The sequence below is a fragment of the Lissotriton helveticus genome, chromosome 11 (assembly GCF_964261635.1).
Source record: "Lissotriton helveticus chromosome 11, aLisHel1.1, whole genome shotgun sequence".
Classification (NCBI taxonomy): Eukaryota; Metazoa; Chordata; class Amphibia; order Caudata; family Salamandridae; genus Lissotriton; species Lissotriton helveticus.
In genome coordinates, this window is record NC_136072.1 from 457,889,632 (window position 1) to 457,909,266 (window position 19,635).

General features: G+C 43.4%; 1 protein-coding gene across 4 annotated transcripts in view; it reads right to left on the reverse strand.

The window, feature by feature from the left end:
* Positions 1-19,635, reverse strand: part of SLC18A1 (solute carrier family 18 member A1) — a 320,481-nt gene that overhangs the window by 20,748 nt on the left and 280,098 nt on the right. For all 4 annotated transcript variants that reach the window (XM_078668076.1, XM_078668075.1, XM_078668077.1 and 1 more), the window contains one exon: positions 11,001-11,052. In XM_078668076.1, coding sequence (XP_078524202.1) covers positions 11,001-11,052 — 52 coding nt within the window. The remainder of the gene's footprint in view (positions 1-11,000; positions 11,053-19,635) is intronic.

Consider the following 19,635-nt stretch of genomic DNA (forward strand, 5'->3'; position numbering starts at 1 on the left):
CTGGGCACTGTGGATTTAAAAACAACCTGCCTTGTTCTCCTCTCTTTCGGGTTTTACATGCGGAGTAGGCACGCAGTTCTGGGCTGCTGTCACGTGTGTTGGGAAGCAACAGGGCCTTACAAGGACTGAGTGACAACAATATCAGCCATTTTACATTAATTCTCGCACCTACAGCCTGAAGATCAGACCAGGAAACAGCAGACGTCAGCCATAGAAATGAAAGACTCTAACCGAGTACCCTGTGAAACGGAGAATTCAATTTAAAATGAACTGGCTATGCATTATATAATGAAAAACTAAAGGAAATGATGGACGGAGCGTTGTCAATACAAGCACTCACCCCCAGTCAACTGATCTGGGTTTAATCCATCACCGTTCTGTAGCCCACTCTGCCACCCCAGTTCAGACAGGGCCATATGCAAATCAGTCTATATGTTTCTCCTCTATTCATGTCTGACCCTGTGCCTCATGGGAACAGTCCAGCCCGAACTGCCAAGCCATGCCTTCCCTGGACCGGAAACAAGCTACCGAGGACCGGTGTCTGGCATTTCAGCTGTCTTCAGCCCGGCTTGCTTGAATCCAGTGGCAAAGTGAGCAAGGGTTTTTCTTGGTTCGCCCTAAGTTGGCAGGGTATGCTCAGACATGAGTCCCTTGCTCACTTTGCCACTGGGTCAGACTGATTTGCATATGGCCATGTCTGAACTGGGGTGGCGGAGTGAGCTAAAGAACGGTGATGGATTAAACCCAGATCAGTTGACTGGGGGTGAGTGTTTGTATTGTCAACGCTCCGTCCATCACCACCTTTGGTTTTTCTTTATGCATTATATAATAACACCACCTACTTACTGATGGTCATGCTGGCGCCCGATCAGGAGAGGCGAGCGTCACGTATGATGCGTCACTCCTGTGGTGGTGCTGGGCTACGTTTTAGCGTGAGGGCTGGCCAAACCCAGGGCCGTCATTGGTATCGCTTTTGAGCGCTACATGATTGACGGCCCTGGGACTTGAACCACAAACTGGGTAGGTCGCTGCTTAACAAGCAGTGCGAGTGCTTGCTGTTCACACGGGGGCCGCGCGGCACTGGCGGCCTGTGGCGGCGGCCTTTATCATTTATTTGGGGACACGGACACTACAGTGGACTGAGTCTCCAAATAAATGACAAAGGCCGCCGCCACAGGCCACCAGTGCCGCGCGGCCGCCGCCCGCCCACACAATAGTGCCGCCTTGGGCACTAATTTGGGCAAAAATTACTTTTTTTTAAAGTTGTTTTGTATACGTAATATGCAGCCAGAGAGTGCTGCTGAAATGTGCCTCCCACAAACATGTGGTCAAATTAATATGAAGATGTGTTTTTTAAATGTATTTAAAAAATATAAATTGAGAAGAAAATTCATAAAAAGATTAAGAAAATAAATTACTTATGGGAAAGTGTTTATTGAATGATTTCAGCTAGGGAACATTGCAAACTTTTTGATTTTACCTTTCTAATAGTGGAATTTTCAGAATCACAATTTAAACTCCGACTTAACCATAAGTTAAGGTTTTAAATTGTGATTCCAGAGACATCAAACTTGATCTGATTTTCTATTCCCATTTAGGAATTACTTAAACAAATGTAATACAGCAATTTCAATGTTTACCGATGGGAGAGATAGTGAAAATGAATTGAAGTGTTGTAAAAACTGAAAAGTACAACTTAAACTTAAAAGTACATGTAAAACTTAAAAATACATGTTCAACTTTTTAAATGCATTGCAACCAGCCATCTGGGCTGTTCAAGTCCTACCCCAGGGGGGATGTATTGTTTTTAAAAAGGAAGGTTCGAGCCTGGCAAAAGGTTTATTTTGCCAGACAGACTTAGTTTTAAACTGCACACACAGGCTCTGCAATGGCAGGCCTGTGACATGTTTAAATGGCTACTTTAATGGGTGGCAAAATCAGTGCCACATGCCCACTAGCATCATTTAATTTACCGGTTCTGGGCTCATGAGGTGCCACTTTACTAGGGACTTACATGTAAATTAAATATGCCAATTGGGTATAAACCAATGCTACTATGTTTAGAAGAGAGATCACAAGCACTTTAGCACGGGTTAGCAATGGAAAAGTGGAAAAGTGTACAGAGTCCTATTACAGAGTCCTAGGGACAACAAAAACAAATTCAGCACAAATAGGAGGAGAGCAAAATGTTTGTGGATGACTGCAGAAAGGGCCAGGTCCAACAGTAGGGTATGACTTGTATGCAGCGAGACTGCCCCTGTGGCGCTGAAGGAGAGACAACCCTCGATACAGGAAATGTTTGTGGGGAAAGTCACAGAGCACTTTCTTAAGGATTCCAGTAGGTCTGTCACCCCGTGCTTGCGTCTGTGGCATTTGCAATACAAGTGGATAGCCCCCCTGGGATATATTACAAATTTTATCTCCACCAAAGGAGAGCAATAGTGGGGAGAGGGGATTGCTACCTGCAGGTCAGGGAGAGGCCAGATCTGAGGGGTCAGAGGCTCCAGAAGCTCAGCTACCAGATGGGGCTCAGGATAAAAATCTTGCAAGAGACACTGGAGTCCGTTCTAAAGGAAGCAGTGAGGATCTCCTGAGGAGTAGAAACATTTTTCCCATTTACAGACAAGTCTGATCTCTCTGGCCTACTGAGGAACCAACGGAGGAGGATTCTGCCCCAGATACATCAGGGAGGAGCCTGAATAGTCGATGATGAAATTATCTACACAGAAACACTTGCTCCCATTAAAAAAGGTGAAGTGAGAAATTGAAGATTAGGGATAGGGGGCTGGGATCAGAGTCAAGCATCACTAGACAGCTAAAATGGGACCATCTGCCATGCACCAGACATATAATGAGAATTAAGTGGAGAAACTGGTTACTTCGCAGGGGGTGCATTGGGGGATATGAGACCCACAGATGCCCTTACTTTGGACTTGATGTACACAACACTGAAACAGATCGAAGTTGAACCTAGATCTGAGCACAAAAGAGCCCACCTTGCTACAAAGAAAATACAGGGAGCACTCCGCAAAGTGAATAAGATTTTCTTCAAAATGGTGGAACGGATCACGGCAGTTGAGGAACAGGCGGAAGAAGATGTGGCAGGCATCGCAACAGTGGAGAGACGATAGAACACTCAGGAATCCCAGCTGGTAGATATGATGTGGAAGCTGGAGGATTTAGAAAATCACCAACGAATGAATAAATGATGGTTTCTCATTCCGGCAGAGAATGTGTAGGGAAATTACATTAGGTCTTTTATGCTGAGAGTGCTGAAAGGAGCATTTCCTGACCCAGCCCAATGAGGCTGGGAAGCAGAAATACTGCTGGGTCCAACTTTTTCCTTTAATGCCCAAGAAAAAACAATCCCAACAAATGGAGAAACCTAGACCTATTTTGGTTTATTTTGGCAATTTTCTTTTATGACAGGCTATTTCTGATAAGGCAAGACCAGAAGCAAAGCAGTCATATGATGGGCATACAATCTTTGTTCATCCTGACTTCCGGCATGCGACAGTTGAGAGAAGGTGGCACCTACGGCAACTGTTTGCTCCTTTTCATCAACTTGGATGTGAGGTGTTCTTGATGAATTCCGCCCACCTCAAGCTTATGTTTAAGAGAAGGACACAGACATTCTTGTCAGAGATTAAAGCTCAAGAATATTTGAATGATTTCGTGGATGAGGCTGGTCTGGGCTAATGCCTATGGACGCTTCAGTTTTTTTGCTCTGGATTTTTGTCCTTCTTTATCTTTTTCACTTCCTTCTATTTTTGTTGTATTTCTCGAGGGGATGGTATAGGCCTATTGAGCAGGTCTGTAGAGAGGGTCTGCTGAGAGTGCTTCTCCTCTTATTCTTTTGGTCTTTTTAGGAAAGATTGGCCAGGTCGGAGCCGAGGGGGTGGGTGTGGTATTGTGGTAGGTGGCATCGTCAGGGTCATGGCTGACTCATTTGCTCATGGTAGGGGGGTGTTTGAGGTGGGGTGGTAGGGATGGAGGAGGGCTGATCTTAGGGGATATGGGGAGGGAGGAGAGGAGGGCATACAAGCAGTTTGTAGGATGTTTTGTATATGGGCAGGTAGTGGTCAGGTCATGTCTCGCATAGACAAAAGATGAGTAGGTTAAGAATAGCCTCAGTTAGCATTTGTGGTTGAAATAATACTCAGAAGAAACAAAGGGTGAACTGAGACTTACAATATTTAAAAGCAGACATTGTTTATATGCAGGATACACATATGATTACCATTTGTTGGAATATTCAGGGTATCAGATTATATTTAGGGCCCTGCAAGGAACTCCCGCGCTGGTTGTGGTGATTCTTGCACGAAAGGGTAGGATTCGATTCTCTAAAGCTAGGGCGGATAGGGATGGCAGATGGGCCATCATAGAATGCTGCTATACAGGAGGATCTTTTACATTGTGCTCTATTTACGGGCCTGTGTTCAGATGATCCACCACTGCTGGATTGGCTTATCGTTGAATTAACAGGGTGGTCACTCCACTTGTGATTTGTGGGGACCTAAATATAAATATCATAGGGGAAGGCTTAAGGTCAGGTGCTACAGCTTACAAATGAAGTAAACCCAAGGTATTTCGGTCTTTGACTCAGCTTTTAACTACTCATCGGCCTTATAATGTGTGGGCCGAAAAGGAGTTAGCAGACGCCGGCTATACATTCTACTCAGCGCCCCATCAAGTGCATGTTCATCTTAATTTTATTTTCATATCTAGGGGGTTAGTACAAGCCTCTGTAATATATAAATACCCTCAGGTAATCTCTGATCACAACCCTTTAGTTTTAGAGCTAGATATACAATCTATCCTGCACCCGATTAGGGGCTGGTCATTTGAGAGGGCTTTGCTATTAGATGATGATTATGTTAATCATATGCAGAAGTGGGTCCCAATATTTATGGCTAAAAATATAGGGAGTGTCCCCACGGGTATAACATGGGATGCATTTAAAGCGGGCGTCCGAGGGGAAACCTCAAGATTTAGCGAGGCCAGACAGAAAAAGGAGAAGCAACATCTGCAGGAATTTTATCAGGCCTTATGGGTGGTCGAGACAGGCTTGGTAGAGGCAGTGTCATGGTGATCAGCTAGTGAAGATGCCCTGCTGCATGTTGCAATGGCCAAAGCTGCCATAGTGGATATATTGGCCAAGAAAACAGTGGACAAATATACAGTTTGGAAAAATAAAATGTATGAATATACTGAAAGAGTGGGACATACGTTAGCATTTTGCGCCAGACAGCAGATGACCTCTGGGGAACTCAAGCAATTGCAAGAGACCCAAATCTAGGAATGAGGGATGATCCAGGTGGGATACGGTCTGCTTTTCAGAAATGTTATCAGCAGCTATATGCTGAAAAAGAGGTAGAAGATGGAGAGATGTGGGAAGATCTGGATCATGATATCTGGAAAGTCCTAAATGAAGAGGATTGTGAGCTTTTAGAGCAACTCATCTCAACAGAAGAAGTTACATCTGCTATATCTAGTTTAGCGTATGGTAAGGCAGCTGGTACTGATCTAATCCTGGGAGAATTTTATAAAACCTTTGATACTAGCCTTAATAAATATAATATAGAGGTATTCCTGTGTATCCAAAAGGGTATCACTCCACTTGACTCGTGGGTTTCCACCAAGATCATGGTGTTTCCTGAAAAGGGTAAGTCTGTGTTGGATCTGGGGTGTTACCAACCAATTACTTTAATTAATTGCGATACCAAAATGTCTGCAAAAAATATTAGCTACACAGTTATCTGGTATAATAAAGAAGATTGTGTCCCCTGTACAACACGGTTTTATTCCTCGAATGGGAACAACGGATCATATCCATCTGGCAATTACCCTATTTGACATGGCTAAGAACTCAGGAGACCCTATGGCATTAATACTTCTGGAAGCAGAGAAGGTGTTCAATAGGGTCTCTCGGTCATATCTATGGGCTATAACGGATAAAAAAGAACTGGAGCCTGAATATATTAAATGGATTGAAACACTGTATATTAATCCCATTGCTAACATTTCCCCAATGGGAGGAGATTCAGAGACAGTAGTGATTCAGCAGGGAACAAGGCAGGGCTGTCCTTGTTCCCCCATTCTGTTTACCCTTTATATTGATCCTCTGATCCAGCAAATTAAAGGTAATTCTTTAATTTTACTGATCCTCCTAGAGCGGTTAAGGAAATTGAACTTGAGGTTGATCAATTTGATCAAATTTCTGGGTATCGACTTAGCCAGGATAAGACTCGGATACTCATAAATGGCAATGTTCGATGCGATGATAGGCGGGTAGTGCTGAATGCAGTGTATCTGAGGGTTATTATTATGGCAGATATAGACACAATTGTAGAGATTAATTAAGACCCTTTGATTAGTAAAACTAAGATGGAGCTGCGACGGTGGAATAATTTTAGACTCACCTTGATTGGAAGGTGTAATCTAATTTAAAATTATGTTTTTACCCACATTTTAATACTTTTTTACAGCCATATCCCTGGAGGTGAATCATTCTTGGTTTAAGGCTTTGGATGGAATGACCTGGAGATTTTGGTGGGCTTTTGCCAGACCTCGGAGAGCGCTGACGTTTTTGACCCTCTCGAGACAATGGGGGATGGCAGTCCTGAATTTTCTAACTGTATTACTGGGCCTCGGCATTGCAACAGATGAATAATTTGCTTTGTGGCAAAGGCAAGCAGTATAATGTCAACAATTGTGCTCCCACGTGTAATGAACTTGCGTTTGGTGATGAGGCTTGGGGTGCCTGTTTCTTCAAGTAGATTAAGGATATTATAAAAAACTGAGGTTCAAGACGCTTCTATATGCTTAGTGAGTATGGGCTAGTGTCCAAAATAAAGTCAGAATTAGCTGCTTTCGCTTTTATACACCTCTCCAAGATAACCCCCTTTTGCTGGATATATTTAATGATCCCTACATTAGACGCTGGAAAAAGCAAGGACCATCCATTCATGGGGATTTTTGAGATGATAAACGTATAACTACCTTTGAAGTTGTTAAAAATAACTTTCTTCTAGGGAACCATGAGTTTTTCAAATTCATGCAGAATAGGGACTTTATAGGGGAAAAAGGAGGTGGGAGGGTCAGGTTTTCCAGGGTCGATCTGTTAGATCTGATAATTGGGAGAAAGCCATCAATTGGGGCTATCTATAGGATGTTAAACAATAGGATGGAGACGATCTGGAAAAGCATGCTGTTTGCAGGCAGAGGCAAAAACAACAGTTGATGGACAGAATGCAGAACAATGTCATACATTCACCCCAGTACAGAGATCTGGGCCTAAATCCATCCTTTTTTTTACTCCACACCACCCCAGTTCAGACATGGCCATATGCAAATCAGCCTTGACCCTGTGCCTCATGGGAACAGTCCAGCCCGAACTGCCAAGCCATGTCTTTCCTGGGCCGGAATCAAGCATCCTAGGACCGGTTTCTGGCTATCAGCCGTTTTCAGCCAGGATAGCTTAACTCCAGTGGTGTGGAGAGCATGGGACTCACGTCTGAGCATACCCATCCCACTCGGGGTGACAAATGCAAAAACAACAGTTGATGGACAGAATGCAGAACAATGTCATACATTCACCCCAGTACAGAGATCTGGGCCTAAATCCATCATTTTTTTGCACTCCACACCACCCCAGTTCAGACATGGCCATATGCAAATCAGCCTTGACCCTGTGCCTCATGGGAACAGTCCAGCCCGAACTGCCAAGCCATGTCTTTCCTGGACCGGAATCAAGCATCCTAGGACCGGTTTCTGGCTATCAGCCGTCTTCAGCCAGGATAGCTTAACTCCAGTGGTGTGGAGAGCATGGGGCTCACGTCTGAGCATACCCATCCCACTCGGGGTGACAAATGCAAAAACAACAGTTGATGGACAGAATGCAGAACAGTGTCATACATTCACCCCAGTACAGAGATCTGGGCCTAAATCCATCGTTTGTTTGCACTCCACACCACCCCAGTTCAGACATGGCCATATGCAAATCAGCCTTGACCCTGTGCATGCAGAGGGCATTACAAATGGCAAATGGGGATAGTCTCTCCTCTTTAGACCTGGCTCGTTCAACCTTTCTGTCTGCCAATCTGCAAGCCCAGCACTAAAAAACATGGTTTAACCTTCATATTACCCCAGCTAAAATAATCAAATGGGGAGGAGTATCTGGTACAAAAATTGTCTGCGTTGTCAGTTTTATGGGGCGTAAATTAGCCTTCATGTTTGCGGAATACTCATGCCTGGGAAATTTAATGAGGGGCGTAAGTCCATTTTTAGAATCCATACTGGGTTTGCGGATTGAGGTTACACCCCAACTAATCTTATTGCGGGTACAAAAAGAGAAAATCCCCATACTGGCTCGACCTTTCATGTTTCTCTCCATCTCTCAATAAATGGCTGGTATGGCTTATATCTATCTTATCATATTGAAATGGCAGTCTATGCTCGGAAAGGCAGACGAGCTGGGAAAAGAGGTCTGCAAATTTGGGCCCCAATGAGGGAATGGCTGGAGATGTATTTTGAGGATGGAAGGATAAGGCAATCGGGGGTGGAGTAATGTATGGTATAATATGATTCATGGTGGCATGGGGGGATACCCCCTAAAATTATAGGATTGATATCTCGGTTCTATGTGATTTTGGGTCTTTCTATGTTAAATTCCATATTGAAAATCTGTTAATTGCTCTTATTGTTTTTCATCCACCTGCCTGATTCGGTTTAATTTGTATTTTCGCTGGCTTGGATGGGGGTTGAGGGAGGGGATGGTGGGCTGGGTTGAAATAAATCGGGGAATTTTCATTAAAGAATTCAAAAGCAAAATAAAGAAAAAAGTGGGGGCTCTCTAAAAAGGACCATGTAAAGTATATTTTTTGTGATTCCCATAGTGTGCCACCCAACCAGTATTTTGGTTTCTCTTTGAGATGTTATTTCATCCAGATATATAACACAACAACTTACATACACCTAAAACCTGACAGTACTATTGACTTTGTCAATGGTTGTTAGCTGTTTAAGGTAAATGAGTGACAATAATGACTGGTTCTAAATAATTACTACTGAAAATATTTCAATTCTGAAATTGTGAGACTGAATAAAATATTATTGAGGCCTGTGGAAGGAGTATTGGCCTTCAATTATGCACCCTTTTGTTAGACATGCATGCACATCTCAACCATCTGCACATTTTCAAAATCATCTCTTTCCTCTTCAGCACCCTCTTTACACTCTCCCCTGGATGCACTTCCTCGCATCTCTCTCACTTCACCACCCCAAACATTCACTCCACTCACTCACATTTAAGCACTTTATTTTCTTTCAGTTTTGACTTATAAATATTTTGACATCTGTGTACTCCCTTCACACACATTTACACAGAAATGTAATTGCAATTGAAATACATGACCACTGTTCTGTGTACTGTGCAGAGAGGTCAACCCACTGACAGGCACTGTACTTTGTTTACAGCCAGAGAGCCAGAGCCCCTCATAAACATGTGGTACGTCTCAAAGTTTGCACTATACAAGAGTAATAAGATGCCGTACAAAAATACAGAAACACAACATGAGGAATTAACTAGCACTCTTAGGGGATGTAAGATTAAGTAAAACGTGTGAAATAAAAAAGGGAACTATACCGCTGACATGCATTACCATAATATGTTTAACATTTATTGTTCATAAATCAATCCATGTTTTTCGCATTAATGTTAAGGGGATGACGGTAAAACCTGTGTTAATGCAATACAGCGGGTAACTGTCTTTAATTTGGGCAAATATTTCTCCCTTTGCCCTTGTCTCAGTTATTTGGATGGACTTCACAAGGGAACAAAAACCCTGCTCATCTTTTGGAACAAATTCATGTGGGGAACAAATACAGCAGCTCGACTTCTAAATGGGCCAGTGACCTGCAGCCAGGGCCTGGGGTGTCACAGAGAAGCAGGTTAGCGGGCCCAAGGATCTCAGCACAATATACGTAACACAAGATTAGCATAATAACATTTACCATTACAAAGGACAAGGCGCAAAATCACACATACTTGTAACCAATCCTACCATGTGCCGAATGGGAAAAGGTGTGATCTATGTCTATGAATGGCAGACGTCTAGCCTCACGCAGGGGTGTATACTCCAACGTCCGAAACCTGGGGAACATCCTTTACAACGCAACTTTTACCACGCAGTGCCTTTACGACGCAACTATCACAACGCATGTTATTACAACGCATAGCGCTGGGGGGCGCTCTAGGATAGGGAATAGATTTATTTTACTATCCAACACCTTCCCTACTATCCACGGGGACTGGAGTTGGAATAGTAAATTAAACTATTCACTATCCAGCACCCCTTAACGCTATGCGTTGTAACAGCATGCGTTGTAAAAACTGCGATGTAAAGCCATGCGTGGTAAAACCATGCGTTGTAATGTCATACATCCCCGAAACCTTGATGCTGACAGCGTCACTGGCCTACATTGTTAATACTGCAATGAAGGGCTTTAGAAAGGTAAGTTCTGCATTATGTGTTATATTGCAAAAAGTGTATTTACTTCCTGGCTTACATCTCCTGCTTCAGAGCAAGACAGGGCAGGCAGTGTGGGACAGGCAGCTCAGACTTATATACATCAATTTGTTTAGAGACATGATTGTATCTCTAAATAAATCAATCTATTTAATATTTTTGTGGTAAACATGTAGGAATTTCAGAGCACTCTTGGGGAAAACACCATATTTAAATTGGCTTTAGGTACTCTGAACAGCTCACTAGTTTTCCTTTTTTGCTTCTGCGAAGTCACGCACTTTAGGTAGAGTGTAGCACTTTTTAAAACGTTTGCCACATGTCTGAAATGCTAACTTTCCAGATATTCTTTTGGTTCTGGCATCTTCTTTTAAGTCACTCCCCTCTAATTATTTTTTTTATTTTCTTTCTTTCTGTTTTTTTTTCTTTCTCCAATACACTCCCTTTATTCCTCACAAAATCTTCTGTACTTACACAAAGAAGGCTGATTCCTACGATCACCATCCCAATCATGGAACATAGCCACCTGCAGCAAAACATTGAAGGAAATATTAGTGAGGCGAAAATCAATTTAGGGGTACTTGGTGCTCATTCTACAATTGCTGTAGAAAAATATTAGCGACATTATAATGAGGAAAAGAACCATAGAACTTAGAGTTTTTAAAAATCTATTTTACTTTGAAACAAAGCTTATCTGATATGTTGTGGCGGCCCATAACTACAGAAGACTACCATCTTTAACTATAGAGAGCTTTCTCGGACACAATACCACTGACTTTCACTATAGATGTTTCTCTGATGTGCTATTACTGTCCATAATTATGGAAACTTCCCCAACATAGAGATACCACACACAATGATAGATGGATCCACAGCTATAGAACAAGCTTTCATGTGATGATGCTGGCGCTCATAAATGTAGATGCTTCCCCAAAATGAAGCTATCGTTCTATATAGAAGATTTCAAACATGATGCTACTACCCACATCTACTCTAAAAGTTTTGCCAACATGATGCTAGTGATGAAAAACTTTAGACGTTTCTACCACATGTGGCTGCCACCCATATCTATATCAGAAGTTTGCAAACATGATGCTAGTTTCCACAACTTTAGGAGTTTCCACCACATAATACTACCACCCAACATTATGCAACAAGCCTCTGACGATGCTAGTGCCCAAAACCTTTGAAATGTCCACTGCACGCACACACACACATATATACATATACATGAATATAGTAGTATATACATATATATAGTAGAAGCTTTGTCAATATGATGGTACTGCCCACAACTTTAGAAATTCCGACCACATGATACCACTAATCATTACTGACGAACAAACTTCTCTGACATGATGCTACCACCAAAACCATAGAGTCTGCTTCCCCAACATGGTGCTCCCACCCATAACTATAGAAGACATTTTCATGATAGGATGCTTTCACTCATAAGTAAAAATTCAATACTGATTAAACTTAGACAAGTTTAGATTTGTTTGTTCGGTTAGCAGCAGTAGCAGCAGAAAAATGCAAACTAAAATGCTGCACACAGAAACAATTCAATATACAAATTCGCTAAATGAGTACTGAGTGGTTTACACCAGTCACAATTGTTGTTAGTTGCTGGTGATACATGGTCCTTCAGAATGTTCGTTCACAGAAAGGACAGACGATCTAATATTTATATCCAGACAGACGTATAGACTTAAAATAGGTAAGTTTGGTGATTTGTGTTTAGTGATGTAATAGTCACTCTTGCCATTTCAGCAATAGGAGGTGATCTTTTGGGGCAATTTTAAATGAGAAATCCTAGGAGGTTGAAAGATCAAAACCTAGATGCCATATAAGGTAGTTTGGGTGAGAGTAGTAGTTTTGATTTGCTGATCTTAAGCTCTGGGGTGAAGTGTAGCAGGATAACATGTCAGAGAGATAGCCACAGGACATTTCATTGATTGCTTTATATATGCATAATAGGAGTAAACCCTTTGTTTTCAGGATAGCCAGTCAGCTTGATGGCAGTAGGAGTATGTCTAGTATGCATGGGGAGATTGAAAAGAATTCTAGTGGCAACGTTTAAGAGCTTGCCCAATGAAAGACATTGAGGATTGGGGTTAGTCCATTAGTAGCATGTCGTATTAGTGAGTTGCCTGAGTCAAATGCCCTGAGCGGCTATTTTGTATGTTTGTAATGGGGAATGTGCAGCTGCACCTACTGTGGTTACGAAATATGGCAGGCTTTTCATGGAGGTAGAGAAACCCAGAGTGCCAGTTGGGGAAGTGGATATAGTTTGTTTTGGAACGAGACATTGATCAGAAAGAAAAGTACAGGACCTCGGTTTTGAATGGGTTGGGGACTGTATAGCCACCCAGGGATGAATAGCTAAAAAACATTTTGATATGCAAGGCTTGAGAAAGCAAGAGAAAATAGGGAAAGAAAAAACATGTAGTTGTCAACTGTTAGAGAAGTCAAATGAGAAGATTAGATCAATGAGAGAGGTGATGAAAAGAAAATAGAGTAGAACTAAGCTTGGAGGAACACCAACTAAAAGCAACAGGTGACTGAATGCATTTTTGAAGAAGTAGGCGATTTGTTTGCTAGACTTTGGATAGTGAGGCTGTTAAGGGAGGAAAGTAAGGTAATTAGCAGTTCTGAATGAAGCAGATACATCAAGGAGTGACTATGGATGAGAGGTTATTCTGATATACTAATTTGATTAAATTTGATACATGCATTAGAGTATTTTTGATGACATCACGCTTTATCCCATAACTATAGAAGAAGCTTTTCCAAAAAATTATGTTACCACCGATAACTAGAAAAGACACTTCTCTGTCATGATGGCTCTGCCCATAATTAAAAAATAAGGGCCTGATTTCGAGTTTGACAGTTGGGTACTCCATCACAAATGTGGTGCATTTTCCCTATGCCTTTATTGCAAGTGCATTATGATTTAATGCACTTATAATAAGGCGGAGAGAATATCCATCATGTTTGTGAAGGAGAACCCATCTGCCAAACTCGAAATCCATCCCTACGTTTCCCTCCATGCTGGTGCGCCCATAAATAAATATAAAGCTTCTATGACATGTTGCTGCTAACCATGAGTAAAAAAAACTTTCCTGGCATGATGCTACCAGCCAAAAACAAAGAAGCTGCCCCCTTACTCTAACCACGTGTCTCTATTTTCTTCAACCCCACTCATATTCAAAACTTTCTGATCAGTGCCCAACCATTTCCACCAGGGGACCAATTCACAACAGGCCCCGTAGCCGTGGCGTGAGAAACATCAATGCAGAGGTCCTGCCTCAAGTGGGGGTGACTGCCACGAGTGCAGGGTCTCTGCCACGAGTGCGGAGGCCCTTTGTGAATCGGCCCCAGGGTTTCTTCAGATTATGGACAGTGTACATGCTACTCCACCTCACAATGCTTCCAGCTGCCATTGCCAGAGGACATGGCCCATCTATGACTACCTTTTCCTGCTCCCTCTCACTTTAACCGTTTTTAGAACAGAGAATGGCAGCCAGTGTGTGTCTGTCTCTGCTGCCTGCCACCACTGACACTGTGTGAGAGGCTGGCCTGGTATGTGATGTCCACCAATGTAAGTGGGCACCTTGCACCAGTCCAGACAAGACTTATGGTGATTTTGGAGGTCTCAGATAACTTTAGAAAGCTATCCAAATGGTAGCTGTGGAAAGCAGACTTCAGGCTTAGTTTTGAAGGAGTGTAAAGCAGCTTGTTTTACCAGAATGCAATCTTGTAGTATAGATTAAATGAAAAGGGAACCACACAGTATTTATAAAAATATGTATTTATTATATAACACTATCTAGTATGTTACAGTATCTCCCACACGGAGACAGACACAAAGCACACAATATTTTAGCAAAGAAATCACAGAAAATAGCATTAATACATAGCGGGCCCCAGGGGGGGACCAAGCCATATCCTAAGTAATTGGTATAAGTACAACAACTTGAGTCAGGACAATGTCAAGAGGACGTAGAATTTCTGGGACCCCAAGGAACCACCCAAGTGGAGTAGACAGGTACCCCACGGAGTACATGTGCATTGTGTAAACACAACTGCATGCTCCATACAAGTCTATGTGCATGTCACAGTTGGAATTTTAAAGATTGAGGACCCTTCCCAGTGGACCCTGAAGAAACCCAGTGGAAGACAGAAGGTTGAAGAGCCACCCCACCCGTGGATACCCTGGTAGCCAAGTTACCTATCCCAGGGAATCCGGGTACATAGGTGTGAAGTGGCATCGGAAACCGCAGTCAAACCTGAAGGAGGACTTTAGGAAAGTGCCACTGCTGGAAGAGCAGAAAGTGTCTGGAGGAATCAAACATGGATTCTCTATGAAGAGTACCTGAAAGCAGAGGGGACAGAGTCGGGGTCACTAGGGAGTGACCAGTAGCTCGGTAGACGAATGCCCACCGATGTTGCGTGCTTAAGGATGAATGTCGATGACCTTGACTCTGCAGCTGTAAGGACCAGGCGATACTGAGGATGACCAGGAGCGGGAAACAAGTTGCTCCATGAAGAATGTCGAGAGCTGAGGGGTCGGTGTCTGGCAGGACACCAACAAGCCTTGGCAAAAGCAACCCGCACAGGAAGTCAGGAAAATGTACGGTTTGAACCAGCAAGGTTCAGGAGACTCACCACATGCAGGGGGGTAAGGGCAGGCCCCAAGCAATCAGGAGAGCCAAAGGAAAGCAAAGGTGATCCTCAAATGGACCTGCAGGCCAACAGCCCTGGAGTCGCAAGAGGACCTTGGGCATCTCACCAAAAGAGGGCGGCTCGATGCACACGATGTGGTGTGGCCAAAGATTCTGATAACAGGAGGTGCACGTGGGTGGGGCTACTTGGAGCCCGGAGATCTGCTTGCAAAGATGTCAACAATCCTATGCAACTGCAAAGGGGATGCAGTACCCGGGGGTTCAGTTATTGCAGCCCCACTCAAGCTTCTGGCCTCAAACTTGGTCAGAGTGGAGAGCAGGCCTCAGTGGCTGAGAAAGACCATGACCTGAGTTGCAGAGCCCACAGAGTCCGGAGAAGCTTGGGATCTACTGACCTGTCATCTTCATTGCTGTGCCTGCAAATGCAGGGGAGTGACTCCTTCACGCCAAGGGAGATTACTTTTGTTGTCCTTGATGCTTCACAGGCCTTGGAAAGTTTCTGGAAGATGCACAGACACAGACGGTGCAGCAGACTGAAAGGGAGATGAAGTCAGGCCCAAACAAAGTGCAGCGAAGTCCAGAGTGCCCAGACGGTCGAAGTGCAGTGGTTTCAATTTGAAATTTTGTCCACGATGAATCTAAGGTTCTACAACCAGGTAAGCCCTTAAGTACCCACGGGAGAGGGTTGGAAATATTCAGGGGACCCTCCCAGGGGAGGGTCTGGACAGGGGGGGTTACTCCGTTGTCCTTTGTCCAGTTTCACACCAGAGTGGGAGCCAACGGCTCCCAGGACAGGTTTGAACTGGACTATGCACAGGGACACCAAATGTGCCCCTCCTGCAGGTTTTCAGACGCTGGTAATCGCACCCACCAAGCTCTAATACACTAAATCCTGTCTGGGAGGTGGTCACACCTCTCTGTGACAGGATGCCTATTGTTCTTCCTTCCCCTGCTCCAGCTTGACTCATTAACAGGAGGGCAGAAATGTACCTCTGGTCGACAGCAACCATTTTGTGCTGTCCGGAGCTAGAAGGCTGGTACCAGGATCACCGAGGGCCCCACAAAGGGCCTTCCTGGTGGGTGGAATCATACCTCCCACACTTGTTACCAGTGTGGAGGAATGATTCAACATGTTTGACACCAAACACAATAGGGTTGCTTGTAGCTGTTTTCAAGATGGTCATCACGTGGTCGCGTAATTCTCCTTTATATTAGTATAATGCTGTTTCACTGCCAACCCGGGAGAATGGACTCCGTAAGCTGCAGTGGTGTCCGGCTCATGCAGAGGCACCCTCTTACTTAGAACCAAGCACCCTGCCCTCAGGATTGTAAAGGCCTACTATAGCGGTGACAGAGGTTTCAAGTGCAGTGACCCTTAGATATAGTAAACCTATATCTTGAGTAAGGGGTGCATTCACCGACTGACGCAGGCTGCAATGGCAGGCCTAAAGTTCCATTTTGAATGGTCTCTCATGGGTATCATAATACATGCTGCAGCCCATGGGAGACCTCTGGATACCATACACTAGGGACTAACAAGGGTACCCCAGTATCCAATCTGCAGTGTACCCAGTGCTTAAGTTGTGCCGGTGCTTTCCGGTGCTTAGCACCGGCACTTCTTTATCAGGGCCGGGTCTACTCTAAATGGATCTTGCTGCACTTCATGGATATATTTATTTGGTGTACAACCTTTACAACGCAACTTTTACAACGCACTGCCATTACAACGAAACTTTTACAATGCAACATCCATTACAACGCATGCATTTACAACGCAGTCATTACAACGCATGACAACGCATGACACTACAACGCACACCACTACAACGCATGTCATTACAACGCAGTCATTACAACGCATACCATTACAACGCATAGCATTACAACACATAGTACCCCTACACTATCCAACACTTACCCTACTGTTGCACCCCCTGGAGTTAGAATAGTAATTTTAACCCCTACACTATCCAACACTTACCCTACTGTTGCACCCCCTGGAGTTAGAATAGTAATTATTACCCCTACACTATCCAATACTTACCTTAAATGCAAAGTAATGTTATGCGTTGTAATGGTATGCGTTGTAAAGGTAGTAGGCAATGTAATGGAATGCGTTGTAAAGGTAGTTCTTAAAAATGCGTTGTAAATGCATGCGTTGTAATGGAATGCGTTGTAATGGATGTTGCGTTGTAAAAAATGCGTTGTAAAGGTAGGCATTGTAAAAGTATGCGTTGTAACGTCATACATCCTATTTATTTACCTCACTTCAGGACTTCGCACAGACGTAGAGTGTTGTTTTCAACTTCGTCCCTCTCCCGAGTTCTGAGTGAGTCATTCCTGGTGAAGAATGTTGCAGGCGAGACTGTGAGGCTGAGCCAAGAGGAGATTCATATGAATAAACCTGATATCTGTGTTGGATGGCTGCCGCTGCGCGGTGCAGGCCCTTATTTCAGTGTTTCCAGCCGTGTTGGCGGGACACTGATTTGGGCTGGGTTTTGGTTCTGCAGGGGTTGGCCTTCTGCGGCTGCGTGTGCACATTTTTCAGATTGAGTTGCCACGCAACCCACGGCTGCACCCCACCACCCGAGTCATCATTCAACGGTCTGAGAGCCAGCCTGATCCGACCAGAGGACGACGTTGGGGACTGGCCGGCAGCACCCAGCACGACTAACAGCGCCAGGCCCAATAATCAGTTAATAAAGCTAAAGGCCCGCTGCCCACCACGACTAATAGTGCATGTGCGTGTGAATTTAAATTTTCACATTAATAATTTCCTTTTCAGCAGCGCTGATCAGGCATTTCTGCCTGCAGTCAGTAGCTGCCGACGCCCTGTCATGTTAAAGTGGAGAGCTAACTGTGTTAGTACCTCAGAATCCCTGGCATGACTACAGGCGAGGCTGCCAGGCGCCCGCAGGCTGTAACCAAAGTGAGACTGCATGTGCCGCGACGTGACATTGATCATGGCAAGTAGTTAAACTTTAAACGTAGTGTTCTGTTATACAGGAAAGTTTTCAATTGACCACGACCAAACATAATTATGCAGTCCCAATAGTACGGAGACTGTTGTCTTTCTGCCCTGTGAGACATCCTTATGCAGTGATTGCTAAGGGGAATGGCATTTCATGCAAGAGACGAGAGTCGGTCTGGAGCTGAAATAAAGGGCTCTTAATCCAACTAGCCATGGAACGGGAAGTGCTCAGCTGTAGGCGACCACTGCAGATTTGTATTTCACTGAATATTACATTTTAGTGAATAAAATATGCACTTTTTGTTTTCCCCCGCTGAAAGGGTTGATTTAATCGTTGTTTTTCTTATCATCTAGGGCTGCAAACACGGCGCAAACACTCTGCTTCATATACAACAGGCTTGTATTCTCTCCTCTTGCTCTCAACTCATTTCACTCTGACATTCCACATAATTGCTGGTTTTGTTCCATGCCACATACTGACTTATTCCATTTGCTTTTTCAAAATGCAAGTTTGTCCGAGTTTTTTGGGAAAAGGTGAGGACACAACTTAATTAGATTTTTCATTCTAACCATCCTTTTTCTATCATGCACATCTTTTTAGGCAGCCTATCCCCAATTTGGGATAGTGCTGACACTAGTGTAAAAAGAATCAACCTTTTACTAGCAGTAGCCTTTCAACAAATAACGAAGAACTGGAAAGATTTTACCAAACTCTCATATCAAGCATGGTGGTATGCTGTCTGTTATAATCATAGGTTAGACACCACATTTGTGTATCCCTCACACTTGCAACCCAAACGTTTAAACCTGTGGGAACCAGTTGTACTATTCATTGATGCTAGCGCTAAACATTCTGTTGCCTTCATTCCCTGACAACAAGAAGTCACTAAACCTCCATGACTTCATTTATGTTACTCTATAGTTCTGTTTGTAATTTCGTATATGCAGCAAAGCATAAGATATGATTCTTTAGACTGTTATTATAATCTCTGATTGTTTTGTTTTACACCCTAGACTTTATTTCAACCCAACTGATGCATTGTGTATAATTTCATTGATTTCATAGTTTTTCCTTTTTTATATTATGTACATCTTTGTATTCCTTTAGCCTAATAAGAAAAATTCTGAACTTAAACAGTTTTTTAGTTTTTCTTGTTTGAAGCAGACCTTTGTTGTTCTTCTTATCTAAATAGAGCAATAATACATCATAAGGCTGTGCTCAATTTAACATTCCTGACAGCAACATTATTAAGCCCTTATCATCTGAGGCAAGTTATCACTTTAAAATTGTGACAAGTTATTTTATGTGCTGTCTTTATTGATACTTATCTGGTGTTGCTTTTAGATTTCCAGTACTTTGACAAACCGACATCAACTGTGCGCCAGAAACAAAAAATAATTACACAGTTTGCAAATGGTTGCTCGCTTTTAAACAGCGGGGTCACCAGTGCTG